The 15010-nt window shown below is 44.6% G+C and overlaps 1 protein-coding gene across 2 annotated transcripts in view; it reads left to right on the plus strand.

Moving 5' to 3' along the window:
• Positions 1-5725: 5725 nt before the first annotated feature.
• CHD1 (chromodomain helicase DNA binding protein 1) overlaps positions 5726-15010 on the plus strand; it is a 73918-nt gene continuing 64633 nt past the window's right edge. The window contains exons 1-2 of one of the 2 annotated variants that reach the window (XM_038532249.1): positions 5726-6142; positions 8118-8308. In XM_038532249.1, the coding sequence (XP_038388177.1) occupies positions 8256-8308 (53 nt within the window). In that variant the 5' untranslated portion in view covers positions 5726-6142; positions 8118-8255. The remainder of the gene's footprint in view (positions 6143-8117; positions 8309-15010) is intronic. The other variant, XM_038532250.1, reaches the window with a different exon arrangement.

The raw sequence follows: 15010 nt of genomic DNA on the forward strand, positions 1-15010 counted from the left end.
AGCTCATCTTCCTCCACCTAGCCAAAAATTAACTGAAGTTCTTGACTGTATGCTCCTAGGCTGTCTTCCAAGTTTATTTCATGTATACTCAAGACGTTAATTTCTCCCCACACACTTCAGTTTTTATTCAGTCCAGATCTCCCTTCTCAGCTCCAGACCTCTATCCCAAAGAATCCTGACTCAAAGGTATCAGAAACTCAGTTATGATCCAAATTTATGATCTCCACACCTACCCATCTCCAAATATATTACCATTGAAGTGAATGCTATTACTATTCAGTTCCATGCCATTCCATTTTATGTACAGCTTCTCTCCTCCTCCCAACCCTGAATCCAACGGCATCAACAAATTCTGTGGACATTTCCTTCCAAATCTACTCTCTCTTCCATAACACTACCCTGGCCCATCAAGGTATTTCTTATCTTTTAGCCTAATTCACTAAAGGATATTGTGTTTTCTTTGACATACCACTAATTTTTTAAGGCTAGAGTAAAATTTCCAATTTGCAAATCCTTCATTACCACAGTTTAATATCTTTCAAAGGTTTCCCTTTGTTCCAAGAAAAGAACCCACTTATTTTTTATTACTGATTTTAGGGGGAGAAAAGAGGAGAGGGAGAATCTTAAGCAGGCTCCATGCCCTGATGAAGGGTTCCATCTCACAACCCTGAAATTATAACCTGAGCTGAAATTAAGAGTTGGACGCTTAACTGAGCCACCCAGGTGCCCAGAACCCACTTCTTTACCTGGCTTTGGACCCTGTATAGCCTGGCTCCTATGTAGCTTCATCTTCCTTTGTTCTATCTGCTCTAGCAGTACTACCCTCCTTGTAGTCCAAACCAGAGCACTTCGGAAAGTAAAAAATGCCCATCCTTGGCCAACTGGATTATAAATCGACCTCATCTCTCTGGTCCAAGATTTTTGCTCATCTTATTTATTTTTTTTACCTGGAAAGCTCTTTACTTCTCTTTTGCTTATCTATTCCATATTAATTCTTCAGTTCTCAGACCACATCACTTCCCTTGGAGACTCTTCTGACTAGGGTCCTCCATTATGAATTCTCACGATTGGTTCTTCATACCATTTTTGTTATGATTTTGCAGTATGATTGTTTCCTCTATTAGACTTTAACTCTTGAAAGTATGTTTTTGCTCTAATACAACCTACCCACAGGGACCCCTCACCCTGGCAGAATGTCTGGTATGCAATTTATTGAATAAATGTCAACAATAATGCACTGGGAACAGAGTCTCCATCCACTCAAGAAGCTCACAATGTCATATGGAAACAAGTACTTTAATAGGATACAAAGATATGCTGCACTTACATAATACACAATTTGATGTCCTAAAAGGGAGGTGGAGAGCTGCCTGACATGCCTCTTTTTTAAAAAGAATTTATTTATTTATTCATGAGAGAGAGAGAGAGAGAGAGAGGCAGAGACACAGGCAGAGGGAGGAGCCGGCTCCATGCAGGGAGCCTGACATGGGACCCAATCCCGGGTCCCCAAGATCACGCCCTGGGCCGATGGCAGCGCTAAACTGCTGAGCCACTGGGCTGCCCCTGACATGCCTCTTACAGTGTCTGTACAATTGCAAGAGGATACGTAACAATCCTTGATGAATTGCTTAAACCCGTAAGAGGCTAATTCATAAGACAGATGAACTATATCCACTTACATTTAAAGGTAACTTTCTAATGATCTGAAGAAATATGTGGCTAGAGTATCTTGTGTCTCCTAGGAATGATGGGAGGCAATGCTGGGGTCAGACTGTGAAAAGACTAAAACATTATGTATGCAGATTTGTGGTATATTTAAAAATATGTATTTAAAGCAGAGGAGTGATTTCATTAGGTTTCAAGTCTGAAGGAAGCCACAGGTTGAGCTACAGGGAAAGACACAGAGAAAGTGGGGCCTATATAATAAAAGTAGAGGGGATAAAGGGTAAAGACAGCATACCCGAGGTAAAATGAACAGTAAATAAAGGATCTGATACAGCATTAATGCACCAATTTGCTACCAGTCAGCTAATTTTTTTCTTACTCTGTGGGCACACTTTGAAATTAGAGAAAGTAGAATATATATAGTTCAAAGATTATTATTAAGATTTATTTATTCATGAGAGACACAGAGAGGCAGAGACATAAGCAGGATCCCTGTGGAAAGCCCGATGTAGGACTCCATCCCAGGACTCCGGGGGTAACGCCCTGAGCCGAAGGCAGACGCTCAACCACTGAGCCACCCAGGAGTCCCCAATGGTTAGATTTTATATAGTTGTCTTTCAGCATCACCTTTAAGAACCTTCCATTTGAAACTTGCGATTCAATAATTTATCAGTAAAAATTCCCAAATATGATGGCCAAAAGTGAATGAGCAATTGGTAGATATCAGAAAAATCCAAAAAAAAAATTCTAAACACTATCTAGAACCTAGAAATTCTGCATATCAGAAGAGGGAAGGAATAGGAGTGTCCAGCATTCTTAGGAAAAAATTTCCCCAGTTTCTGACTCCTGCCGCCCCCCCTTGCCAACACTGGGAACCACAGCTCCTGTCATATAATTTTAATAATTAAAAACATAGAAAAATGTAAATTTTCACTATAAGGTGACTTAGGATTTCATGGATTCTATTTATAAAGAACTTTGTAAATTTAAGTATATTTGGAAAGTTATTCCACTGTTTGGCAAGGATCTGGGGATGATGACATTGTTTTAGATTCTAGGCTATTTTAATATTGTTCTGATTGTTTTAGCAGCTTCTCATACACAAATCCTCTAGGCAAAAAGAACATAATCATGCAATTAAAATCCTATCTTGGCATCCAAAATATTCATGAGAAAAGCAAGAGTTATCGTTGCCTTTATGTTGAACATCTCACAATTCTGGATAAGTGGTTCTTAATCTATCTCCATCTATGGATGCCCGTCAGTTAACTAGTCCTAGAAGAGTGTAACAGAATCAAGGACCCACAAAGTGCTGTCCTAGATTTTGTAAAAATAGTATGTTTTCCAAAGAATATGAAATTTCTCAAATGGGAAATAATAAAGACTTCCTGGTTGCCATTAATTTCCAGGGATTTTTGCCAGTCATGTGCTGAGATTATCAACTGTTTGTCTATTGTTTTTAGTACCAATAGAGATAAGGACAGTCTGTTCATACAGAGTGAAACTAAAAACTTAACCGTTCAGATAACAAATGGTCAAAAAAATAACTCTTGCCTTATTCATTTTAAAATAGCTTTTAGGGGATCCCTGGGTGGCGCAGTGGTTTGGCGCCTGCCTTTGGCCCAGGGTGCGATCCTGGAGACCCGGGATCAAATCCCACGTTAGGCTCCTGGTGCATGGAGCCTGCTTCTCCCTCTGCCTGTGTCTCTGCCTCTCTCTCTCTCTCTCTGTGTGACTATCATAAATAAATAAAATTAAAAAAATAAATAAAATAGCTTTTAAAAAACTGGCAAGATTGTTCCCATTTTCCACTTACCTTGTAGTTCTCCACGTTCTCAACGGCAATTATAAAATTCTGTGCAGTCATAAGGAATATTATGATATTAACGGAAATATAAATATCCAAGGTTCAATATTTTATTACAAATTTACTAAGACTTATTTTGCAAGAAAAGCGTTTACGTGTAGTGTATTACATCCAAATGGCAGTTTAAGAAGCTTGTGATGTGCTTTCAGAAAACACACATGTAACTCGTACAATCCTTTTTTTTGTGAGATGATAAAATGTAGTACAGATATAATTCAACTTTATCATCCGCATCCTTCTTCTGATTCCAGAATTCTTTAACTGCCATGGTTACTGTGTTCTTGGGGCTTTTCCCTTTTACTTACCACTCTAGTAATCCAATAAAGAAACTGGTGTGAGGCACAGGAAGCCCCAATCGTTAAGGCACCTTCATCATTAATTTTGAATTAATATCACCTTTAATATTAGACACTGGCAGTTCGTCTCTACGTTTCGGGACTTCAAAAATGGATTACTTGTTACAATCTTCTTCACAACCCAGCATTACGGTGATTTAGTAATTAGGAAAAAAAAAAGATACAAGAAAAAGAGGCTGAGCACAGCTCGTTTTACAAATGAGGGCAGTGCTACATTTTGTTTTACTACTTATTGATAAACATGTACATATATATACATGTATTTTAGCAGACCATGTGTACTTGTTTGCCTTTCCCTACTTCCTTCCACATACTTGGGATGACGTTTTGAGATCTCTCTGAGGCCTCTAAACCAAACTGTTCCAGCAGCTGGTGGACTAAAACAGGAGTTATTTCCGAAGAGATGAAAAGGATCGTTTTGAGAACGCAGCTACCACATTCACGCTCCTCTGCCTCGGAAGGTGGGCCTTGGCACCAAATCTGGAGAAAACGATTAGAGAGTTTGATCATTAACCTGGCCTGAGTCAAAGGACTGCGGGGGGGGGGGGGGGGGGGGGGGGGGGGGGGGGGGGGCAGGGGGCCAGGTGAAGAAAGTCTACAAGAATTTGGATTTAAAGAAATGCTTTCGGGCAGCCCGGGTGGCCTACCGGTTTAGCACCTGCCTTCAGCCCAGGACCTGATCCTGGAGTCCCGGGATCCAGTCCCACCCACCGTCGGGCTCCCCGCGTGGAGCCTGCTTCTCCCTCTGCCTGTGTTTTGTGTTTCTATGAATAAATAAATAAAATCTTGGAATGCGCTCAACACGAGTGAAGCCGGACAGCAGCGCCACGCTGGAAAGGGTGTTTCCTCCGACCCTTAAAAGGGTTGTAACTGAGACCCGCAGTCACAGTTATGCAAGAAACCGCCAACTAAGTAGCAGCGGGCCAGCTGGACAGTCAGCAGCGTCCCGGGAGCTGCTTTTGTGCAGCGAGCCTGCACCGCGCCCTCCTCCCCGCCTGCGGGCAGGCGCCTACAAGGGCCGTGAAAGCCTTTCCACAGAGCAGGAGGTGTCACGGCAGCAGCAGCCCGGTCTCTCTCTCCGCTCCTGGGCGGCCCCGCCGGGAGCCGGTGCCACCGGCGCCGAAACGGGGCAGGCGGCGGGGGCGGGGGGGGCGGAGCGCAGTTGCCCGACAGCCGCGTTCCCAGGCCGCCTGGTGGGATGCACACCGCCCCCCACCCCGTCGGGACCCCCGGGAGCAGGGTTCGAGGCCTAGGCCCCCAGACCGCGCACAGGACCCCGGCCTGGCCCTCCCGGGGCGCCCCGAGCCCCCGCGTCGTTTTGAGCATCCCCCTCCCCGCCCCCGCAGCCCGCCGCTCCCACGGGAGCCTCTCAGTCCCTCCGCCGCGACGTCCTTGCGCAACCGTTCCGAGGGACAGCTGCGTCCCTACCCGCGCGGAGCGAGCCCGCAGCTCCCGCTTCCCGGAACCGAATCCCCGCCGCTAAGCGAGGGCGCCCGAGCGAGCCCCGGCGGCCAGAGTCCGGCGGCCCCCGCGCGGCCGGCGTGCGCGCCCCCGCCCTCCGCGCGTGCGCGCCCCCGCCCCTCGCGCGTGCGCGCCCCCCCCGCCAATAGCCTCCCTCCCGCCCCCCCCGCTCCGACGGCCCCCGCGGCGTGGCCCCGCCCCCCGCCCGCGCGCGCGCGCCCGAGGAGCCCGGCGTGCGCGCGCCCGCCCGCCTCGCGCCCAGTGGAGCCGGGGAGCGAGCCGAGGAGCTGACGTCGCGCGGGAGGCGGAGGCGACGGCGACCTCGGCGGCGGCGGCGGCGGCGGCGGCGGCGGCGGCGGCGGCGGTTGCGCTCGCTCTCTCGGCGTCATGGCGGCTGCCGGGAGCCGATAAGCGGCGGGAGCGGGAGCGCGCGCGTGGCCGCGGCGGCGGCGGCGACGACGACGGCTCGTTACTTGTCGCCTGTGCTGCCTTCCTCGCCGTTGGTGCTTCAATAATGAATTGATTGTTGGATCCGCTCCGCGGGGGGATCGCGCGTTGGTGCGGCGGCGGCGGCGGCGGCGGCGGCCCGGGGCTTGTCCTTCCCCTTCTTCCTCCCCCTCCTCCTCCTCCTGCTGCTCCTGCGCCTCCTCCTGCTCCTCACGGACTCCTGCTCACCCCGAGACGCCCGGAGCCGCGGGGACTCGCTCGGCGGCGGAGACCGCGGGCCCGGGCGCGGGGGAGGCCGCGGAGCCCGGTCGGCTCCCTCCGCCCGCGGAGCCGTGCACGCCCGCCGGTAAGAAAGGGGGCGGCGGGCGGGTCGCGATGTGGCGGGGCGGGCGGCGGGCGAGGCCGGGCTGACGGGCTCGGCGCGCGGGGGGCGTGTGAGCGGCGGGCGCATCCCGGCGCCGGACGGGCGGGCGGGGGCGGCGGAGCTCCGGCCTCCCGGCCCCTCGGCCCCTCGGCCCCTCGGCCCCTCGGCCTCCCCGCCTCCCGCCTGCGGCTGGCGGCCCGGGGCTTCGGTCCCGCCGCGACGCGGACTCCCAGCACGTGGGGAGCGGCGGGCGGGCGGGGGGAGGCCGGGCGAGCCCGGGAGGGCGCGGGGCGGGTCTGCGGGAACTTTGAGGCGGGAAGCGCGCCCCTGGGACCGGGCTGCAGGCCCCGGGCGGGCGGGCGGCGGGGGCGGCGGGGCAGGCTTGCGGCCGCCCCCGGGGCCGGGGCCGGGGCCGGGGCCGGGGCCGGGGCCCGGGCCGGGGCCGCTCGGAAAACTTAGCGGCGGCGGAGCGGCCGGTGCGCGACGGGCGCGGAGAGGAGGGTCGGGGAGGTCGAGCGACTTGGGGCCGCGGGAGTCATTGTTCGGCCGCGTCCGCCCGGGGCCCGGCGGCGCTCGGCGCTCGGCGCTGGCCGCGGGAGCAGGATGACGGGGGGAAAGGGAAGTCGCGACGCGCGGGGAAAGCCATTTTGAAGGGCGAGGAGGAGTCCGCCGGGGAGAGCGGGCGGAGTTGCGAACTTTGTCGGCGGGGACAGACTCCGGGCGGCCGAGGTCCCGGCTCCGGGCGGCGTCATTGTTCGGCGGCCAAGCCCGTCGGCCGCGGGGACCCGGGCCCTGGGCGCGCGGAGCGAGCGGGGGCCACTTTGTGGCTGTGGCTGTGGCTGTGGCCGTGTGTCGCGGGGTCCCCCGCGCCGGGCTCCCCCGCGCCGGGCTCCCCCGAGGGCTCCGAGGCGGACTCGCGGCGGCCGGCCCGGCAGCGCCCGCTCCCCGCTGCCCGCTCCCCGCTCCCCGCTGCCCGCCCCCCGCCCCGCGGGCCCCGGAAGGGCCCGTGGGAGCGGGAGGCCGGCGGACAGCCCCGCGCCCGCGCCCCGCCGCCCGCCCCGGTACTTCGGGGCCGGGGAAGGATCTGACGTCTCCTTCCCCCGCGTCTTCCTCTCCCTCCCCTGCCAGAGATCTCCTTTGTTTATTCGCGGGTGGCTCGTAGGTGACTCTCCAGTGCGCCGCTGTCTCCAGAGGTGCAGATGCCCGTGTCTTGCTTGGCTCGGGATTTCTACCCACCCCAAGCCCACCTCTTGATGAATCCTACTGTATGTTCTATTGCCTTTCTTTCTTTTTCTTTCTTTCTTTCTTTTTTTATAAATGGAACCTCTGCAAGACCAGACTGGATGAATGCTATTTAAATGTTATCACTCCGGTCTCGGTTTACCTGTGAGAGAACACGTTTGTTTTGACCTGTACGTTTTTCGCCGAAAGTATAGGGTACCTTTTACTCTGTTCTTACGTGATCATTTCCGAAACTTTCCCTCCCTTAAGTGTATGAAGTTGTTGGTAAGAGGAATTAGCGCTTGATTAAAGGTAATGCCCCCCCCCCCCCCCCCCCCCCCGCTCCATTCATTTGTTGGACCAAGTAACCAATAAGACTTCATTTGGTAGAACATGTTCCGTTCTTGGGATGCAGGTTACATACTACCACTTGACTGTGCTTGTCTATTTATCTGTAATGTGTATATGTGTGTATTGATACACAGTTGCAGTCACTCTAAAAGTTTTATCACTCCACAGACTTTTAATTTCTTCTGTCAGAAATAAGCCGTGGTGCTAAATTCTAGTCCCTACTCAGGATTGTAGTTAATAGAAGCCTAAGTATTTCGAGGGAAGGACTCCTTCCTTACCATCTCTAACTGACTGAGGCAGATTTTTGTAAGTTCTAAATAGATTGACTAATCTTTTTCTCTACAAGAAATTTTCTTACTTTCTCAATTTTTTTTTTTTTTTTTAGGTGAATCAGAAAGGGCCCAGGAAGCCTGTGAATGTTGGAGAAAATTCATCCGTGAATTTTTGATGTTAAAGGAGTTCGTTTTTGTATTCATCTTTTAAACTGAGAAGATTTATATTTTAAAACTTCTTGATATTTACAATGAATGGACACAGTGATGAAGAAAGTGTTAGAAACAGTAGTGGAGAATCAAGGTAAGCACTTTATTATCAAGTATTTATTAGGAAGAGAATGTAAAACTTAACATGACTCTTTAGTTTTCCTAGTAGGTGGCAGAGTTTTCAGATCAGATTCTTCCTCTTAGTTATCCAAACAGTAAAACGTTTCTGATACCTGAAGTTTTGTTGATAATACAGGTTTTATTTTTTTCATTGAAATACGCAAAGAAGAATTTAAATATAGAAAGTTTAGGTTTCTGAAGTCTCTTTGTTGGTTTTTATTGTTTGGGTCAGTTAATTGAAAATAGAGCAAGTAAAACGAGACATTTAAATAACTTTGTTAGAGCACTCTTCAAATAAAGACAGTAAGGAGTTCTTAACTCACCTTTTTTCTGGCGTTTTGTCTTCTATACCTGTCCTGTCCAATATAGTAGCCACTAGCCACATGTGGCTATTTAAACTATTTAAGATTACAAAATATTCAGAGCGCAGTTAGTCATACTTGACGCATGTCAAGTGCGGAAACCCACATGTGATTAATGGCTACCATGATGTGTAGCACAGATAGAAAACATTGCTCTCCCTCCAAAAGTACTTTTGGACAACACTAATCTGGATGTTTGTTAAAATATAACTGCAACCCTTTTTCCCCCAATTTTCTTTTTAAAGTAGAGTTTTCATTATATATGAATGAGTTACCTGGGCTATGTCTTTGCAGAGAAGATACAGTTAATGAGAATAAGCCATATGAAGCTATTTTAACATGTAAGAAACCTCTTCACAAAGACTCTTTAAATTTTTATGTAACCCCCAGATTTTGAGTTATCTGCGCATTGATGGAGTCCATGCAGTTGTATATACTTAATCAGTAGAGATCAGGAATGTGAGCATCGGAGTTAGACTGCGTGATTACTTTTCCCAGTTCTACTTTTTATTACTTGTGTAAATTTGGGCAAATTATTTTACTTCTGAGGTTTTGATTTTTTTTTCACTTACAGAATAGGAATTACAGTATTTTTATCTTATTTAAAGTTGAGAATATGTTATGTGTAAAGGGCTTAAAATAGTTCCTGATATGAGCATTCAATATTTTGTTTATTACAATTAGCATCATGTTTTACATACCATAGGATACTGTGTAACTGGAACATTAATTACAGTGGTAGAGAAATGAGATGGGCAAGAAAAAGGAAAATACAGGCATTTGGGAGCACTTCAGAAAAAATGCTGGCTAGAAAAGGAAACATTGGTATAAGTATTTGACTTTAAACTTGGTATTTTTCTGGTCTTGTTAGGTGTACTTTAGTTTATAAACTTTTGTGGGCAGACTGTTTAGATAACATAGGAGCAGTTATAGAAAGCAGCATTATTTAGCTGAACAGGTATTGGTCTATACGTTACATACAAAATCTGAGTTGACAGCTCTGTGTTAACTAGTTCTCTGAACGAGGTCTCTACTTAAAAAAAAAAAAAAAAAGAATTGAACTGAAACATTCAGTTACTTAATTGACAAAGTATAATAAGGTTTCGGATAATACAGTTGTTCAAGAATCACCAGAGTTGAGAGTCTAATTAGAAGAGTTTTGAATCTCATCTTTGATTCAAATCTCTACAGGCATATTGACTCTAGTAAGTGATTAAGAGTCACGTTGTCCACATTCTTTTATTTATTTGTCAGTGAGCAACAAAATGGTTAATAGACATATCTAGAGGAAACACAGGACCTAAACTCTCAAAAATAGGAAATAAGACTCTTGAGACTAAATCTTCTACTTGAGTATTCAACTGTTACATTCTGAGCCCTTACTGGTTCCAATACTGTTTTATGCATTTTGCTGCCATATCTAAAGGGGAGTAGTAAGTTAGATTTGGTAGTATAAGTGAAAAAAGTTAAACTCTGTGAAATCACATTTACTTAAAGGAATCTTTTACAGTGCATACTTAAAATAATTGCAAATTATATTCTCTAATTATTCTGAGTTATTTCTACTATATAGGTTTTTATGTGCTTTTGAGAAGTGTGGTTGTCAAGTTATCTTGTTCTTGCAACTGCCTTGGTGTTTATCAGAAGGGAGGCGTGCTTCTAATTTGCTTTCATTTTCTTCCTTATTGCTCTTACACTGTCCTTTTCTTTTGCTCTACTGTCATTGTTACCAATCCTAAGCCCTCATTCACCCCCACCCTTCCGCCCCCCAGGCAGAGCTTTCACACTCGGGCAGTATAGAGAAGGGAGATGGTGCTTGAGGATGTGAACTTATACATAGGGGTATTTTCTTGCAAAACAAAAACAAAACACACCACAAAAAAAGCTTATAGTAACTATGAATATTAATATAGAAGGAAGGGAGGGAAAATATATTCTGCTTTTAAATGACATAAATAGTTTTTAAAGTAAAAGTTGATTTCTGTTGGGTAGAATTTTTAAATGTATTTTTGCTTTAGATTTTTTTTTTTCCCTTTGTGGAAATTCCATTATGAAATGAAGTAAAATTAAGAAGTCGTCTGACATTTTTGGTTGGTATAATTAGCTTTCTACTAAAAAATGTTTTTCCGTGTGGAAAGATGGTCTATGACTATTCTCTGAAAGGAGAAAGAATACACAGGAAGATGTCTCTTTGGCTTATAACTGACAATTTTGAAACTTATTTACTAAGAAATGTGGGTCAGGATGCACCTGCACATCAGTTTAAACTCAGCACAGAGTTTATTATACAACTGAAGTAAAGCTTTCTAAAGATTCCGTTGGAAGATTTCAAAGTACTGATTCCTGGCTGTGTGGATTTGAGGAAAAAACAAACAAAAAAAAATAAGCTTTCCAAATCCTGGTTAGACTTTTTATTATAAAGTTCCCTTGAATGATGATTTAATCCAGGAATAGATTTGTGGATGAAGACCAGAACTACATAGTCACATTTTGCTAATTTTTGGATTAGTACATGCTTCATGCTTGGAAAAGTTTCTCTTCTTGCCTATAGATTAGGTTTTTGATAATCTAAAATTGTGAATTTGATCATTTATTTGAATCACTTTAATTAACGTCTACATATAGTGCCTTTGAAAAATTTTTACAGAGTGAGGGAAATTGTTGGTGATGTGCCACAATGGTCTTAACCATTTATAGTTAACCATTTATAGTTAATCTGTGGCTGGCAATTGGGCTTTATTGACCTGATTCTTAGAATTCTTCTGTTTCTTTGTAGCTTTTCATAGTGTTAACAGTGCTTGATTTAATATATTTATAATACGTTTTAAATATACATGTGTGTAATTTTTATATTTACTTAGAAGAACTTTATATGTCACACAAATTTTCTTGGCTTATAGAAGATACCTTTGTTGGCCTTTTATACTTCACAGTTCTTTGGATCTGAACTTTTTAAAAGTGTTTTTGCTTAAGCAGTGAGTAGGAAATATAATCAGTGGAAATGTTCTAAATGAAAATTTCCTTTTATAAAACTTCAGGGTCTTTTTTTTTTTTTTTAATAAATTTTTATTTATTTATGATAGTCACACACAGAGAGAGAGAGAGAGAGGGGCAGAGACACAGGCAGAGGGAGAAGCAGGCTCCATGCACCGGGAGCCCGACGTGGGATTCGATCTCGGGTCTCCAGGATCGCGTCCTGGGCCAAAGGCAGGCGCCAAACCGCTGCGCCACCCAGGGATCCCAAAACTTAAGGGTCTTTAAAAGGCTTTGAGAAGCCCCTTAGTCTAAAGGACCTGTTAAGTTTAAGGAACACCAAGTCGAAGTTAATTCGAACACAGGCCATGTTTCTTTACCATATATTTATTTGTTAGTGTCTTGTTGAAAACTATGGTATGCCATTTTTGGAAATGTTGCATTTATGTACACGCATACCAGAAAGATTTGTTGTCATCAAAATCAGTTTTTCTCCCTAAGTAAATTTGAATAATTTTTAAAGGCAGTGCCAGTTAAAATGGTATTTTTCTAAGCTTACTTTGCAGTTATCTCAGAGTTTTTTAAAAAAAGTCAGTTTATTCTTAAATTTCAAAAGTTTATGCTAAGAAGCATTTTAAGAAAGGCAGGAAAACATGAAATCATAAAACCAAAATGGCTAGACATCATTGAGTTAAGGAAACTGGTTTCTAAAATTTTCCCATGATGTCATTATTTGCAGAAAAGTATGTCTCATTTACACCATTTGCTGTTAATCCCTGTTTTTCAGCTCTGTATGTACTTCATCTATTCCTATTAAGGTTTTTTTTTTTTCCCTCAAATATGCTGTATGTGATAATCTCAGATCATCTAGAATCTTAACATTTTAGAAATTCAATAGGGTATTGAGCAGGAGCTTTAGCAATACGTTACACTCTCCAAATACAATTTACTCAACTAAAATTTTCATACTATTTCTTAGGATTGTGATTAATTTAGTGACTGGAAAGTGTTTAGACTTCTGACTGGTAAGGGTAAAAGAATTGTATGTGATTCGACTTTCAGATACATTACTTTATCTACATAGGCATGAGATAATGTGGAGGCAAATGTTAATGTGTAATTGCCCCTTTTTATACTGTTTAAGTAGTTGCTATTTAAGATCTTGGTGACTGCTTGGTTACAGTTGGTAACAGTTCTGTATTTAAAAATAAGGAAATTTCTTTGCAGGGAAGAGATAAAGAATAGATGGAAAAACTTTATCTTTTTTATAGAAAATTAAAAAAAATACATAAACTGAAAAGTTCAAGCTGCAGTTGTGGCCCTGGGACCAGTGGTATTGGCATCACCTGGAGCTTGTTGGAAATGTACAACCTTGGGCCCCACCTCAGTCCGCCTGAATCAGAATCTCATTTTAACAAGATTCCAAAATGTGATATGTGTTCATGTGAAATTCGTGTGTGTGTGTGTGTGTGTGTGTATATGAACTTGTTTGGCTGGAGTCATTCACTGTCTTGCCACTTTTTGTTGTTGTTGTTATTGTTGTTATTTTTTTCCCTGGGAACCCCCAGAGGATGGTCTCCTGGCCCATTCCAGCAAGAGGTTGAGTACATTTCATTTCTCTTGAAACAAAAATAATGTGGCATGCGATGATGATTGAGCTCTTACTCTGAGCCAGGCATGGTACACATAGTGCACAGAGTATTACATGAATTTATCACAGTTCATCCTTAAAACTCCCGTGATGTATGCAGTATTATGATTCCTACTCTCCAGAAGGGGAAACCAGATTTATAGCCATTTTTAAAAATCTTTTTTAAAAAAACTACTAACTAAATTCCACACTTTACTTGGATTTCATTGGTTTTTCCATTAATGCCACTTATGTTCCAGGATTCAATCCAGGGTACCATGTTGCCTTAAGTTGTCAGCTCTGTGCAGTATCCTCTGGTTCTGTGAGAGTTTCCGTTTTTCCTTGATTTCCTTAAGTCTTAAGAAGTACTGGCCAGGTGTCCTATAGAATATTCCCCATTTGGGATGTTTTCTGAGGTTTTTAAATTAGGATAGGGCAGCCCCCGTGGTGCAGCGGTTTAGCGCCGCCTGCAGCCCAGGGTGTGATCCTGGAGTCCCAGGATTGAGTCCCACATTGGTTCCCAACATGGAGCCTGCTTCTCCCTCTACCTGTGTCTCTGCCCGCCTCTCTCTCTCTCTCTCTCTGTCTCAATAAATAAATAAAATCTTTTTTAAAAAAGATTAAATTAGGATAAACTGGGGTTATCAGTTTAGAATATCACAGAGATAAAGTGCTCTTTTACGTAGTCACGTAGTATGGGGAGGGTAATATCCACATGATATTACTGATGTTAATCTTCATCACTTAGCTAACATAATATTTGCCAGGGGTCTCCACTTTGAGTTACTCTTGTTTTCTTTTCATACTGTATTCTTTGGAAGCAAGTCACTGTGTCTAGCCCTCTCTCAAATGGTTGGGGGGAAGGTTGGAATTAAGTTCTATCTCCTGCTGTGAGGGAGTATCTATGTATATTAAGAGGAATTCTTTTGTAAAGAAGTCTTTTCTTCATTCATTCAATCGTTCATTTGTATAAGCCTGGACTTATGTTTATGAATATGTTTACTTTGGGTTATAATCCAGTACATTATGTATTTTGTTGCTCAGATTGTTCTAGCCTTGCCCATCAGGTGTTGTCTTTCACGTTGGCCTCTGTATCCTTTTTATATACTCCTTATCTTTTTGCCCTAGAATCAGCCATTTCTCTAAAGAGCCCTGGATCCTTTTATTGGAGAAAAGGGTATTAGAAACCAAGGTTTGGGTGCTGGGTATACTTGTTGCTACCCAAGTATCACTTCTAGGTTCTCTTAGTGGAAAAACCAGACAGAGCTTAGGTAGTATATGTATCTATACTAAACATATCTACATATCTCTAGTTTTCGGTATCTATCATTATGCATGTTGAGGTAGACATGAGTTCATACTGATGTCTCCAACTCTAATTCTGTACTGCAGGATTCATGATAACCTTCCTTCTCCTTTATAACTTCAGTCTCCTTCAAAGAGAAACTTGGCACCTGCTATCCACCATCCCATCATGCACCACAAGGTCAGATACAGGTAAAGCAGTTTGAGAATTTTTAGGCCATGCTCCCAGAAGAAACATATTTGTCAACTAGAATATAGTGTTTATGTACAGTATACAGTTCATATTATATTTAGACTTTTAGTTTCCAGTCAAAACACTGTTTTCTAAAAAGTTACTAAAGTTAGCTTCTTCCTCCCACCCTCTTCAATGCGGTTGTCATAAATTTGTAATAAAGTTAGATTCATT

This window comes from Canis lupus, chromosome 3 (genome assembly GCF_011100685.1).
Source record: "Canis lupus familiaris isolate Mischka breed German Shepherd chromosome 3, alternate assembly UU_Cfam_GSD_1.0, whole genome shotgun sequence".
NCBI lineage: Eukaryota > Metazoa > Chordata > Mammalia > Carnivora > Canidae > Canis > Canis lupus.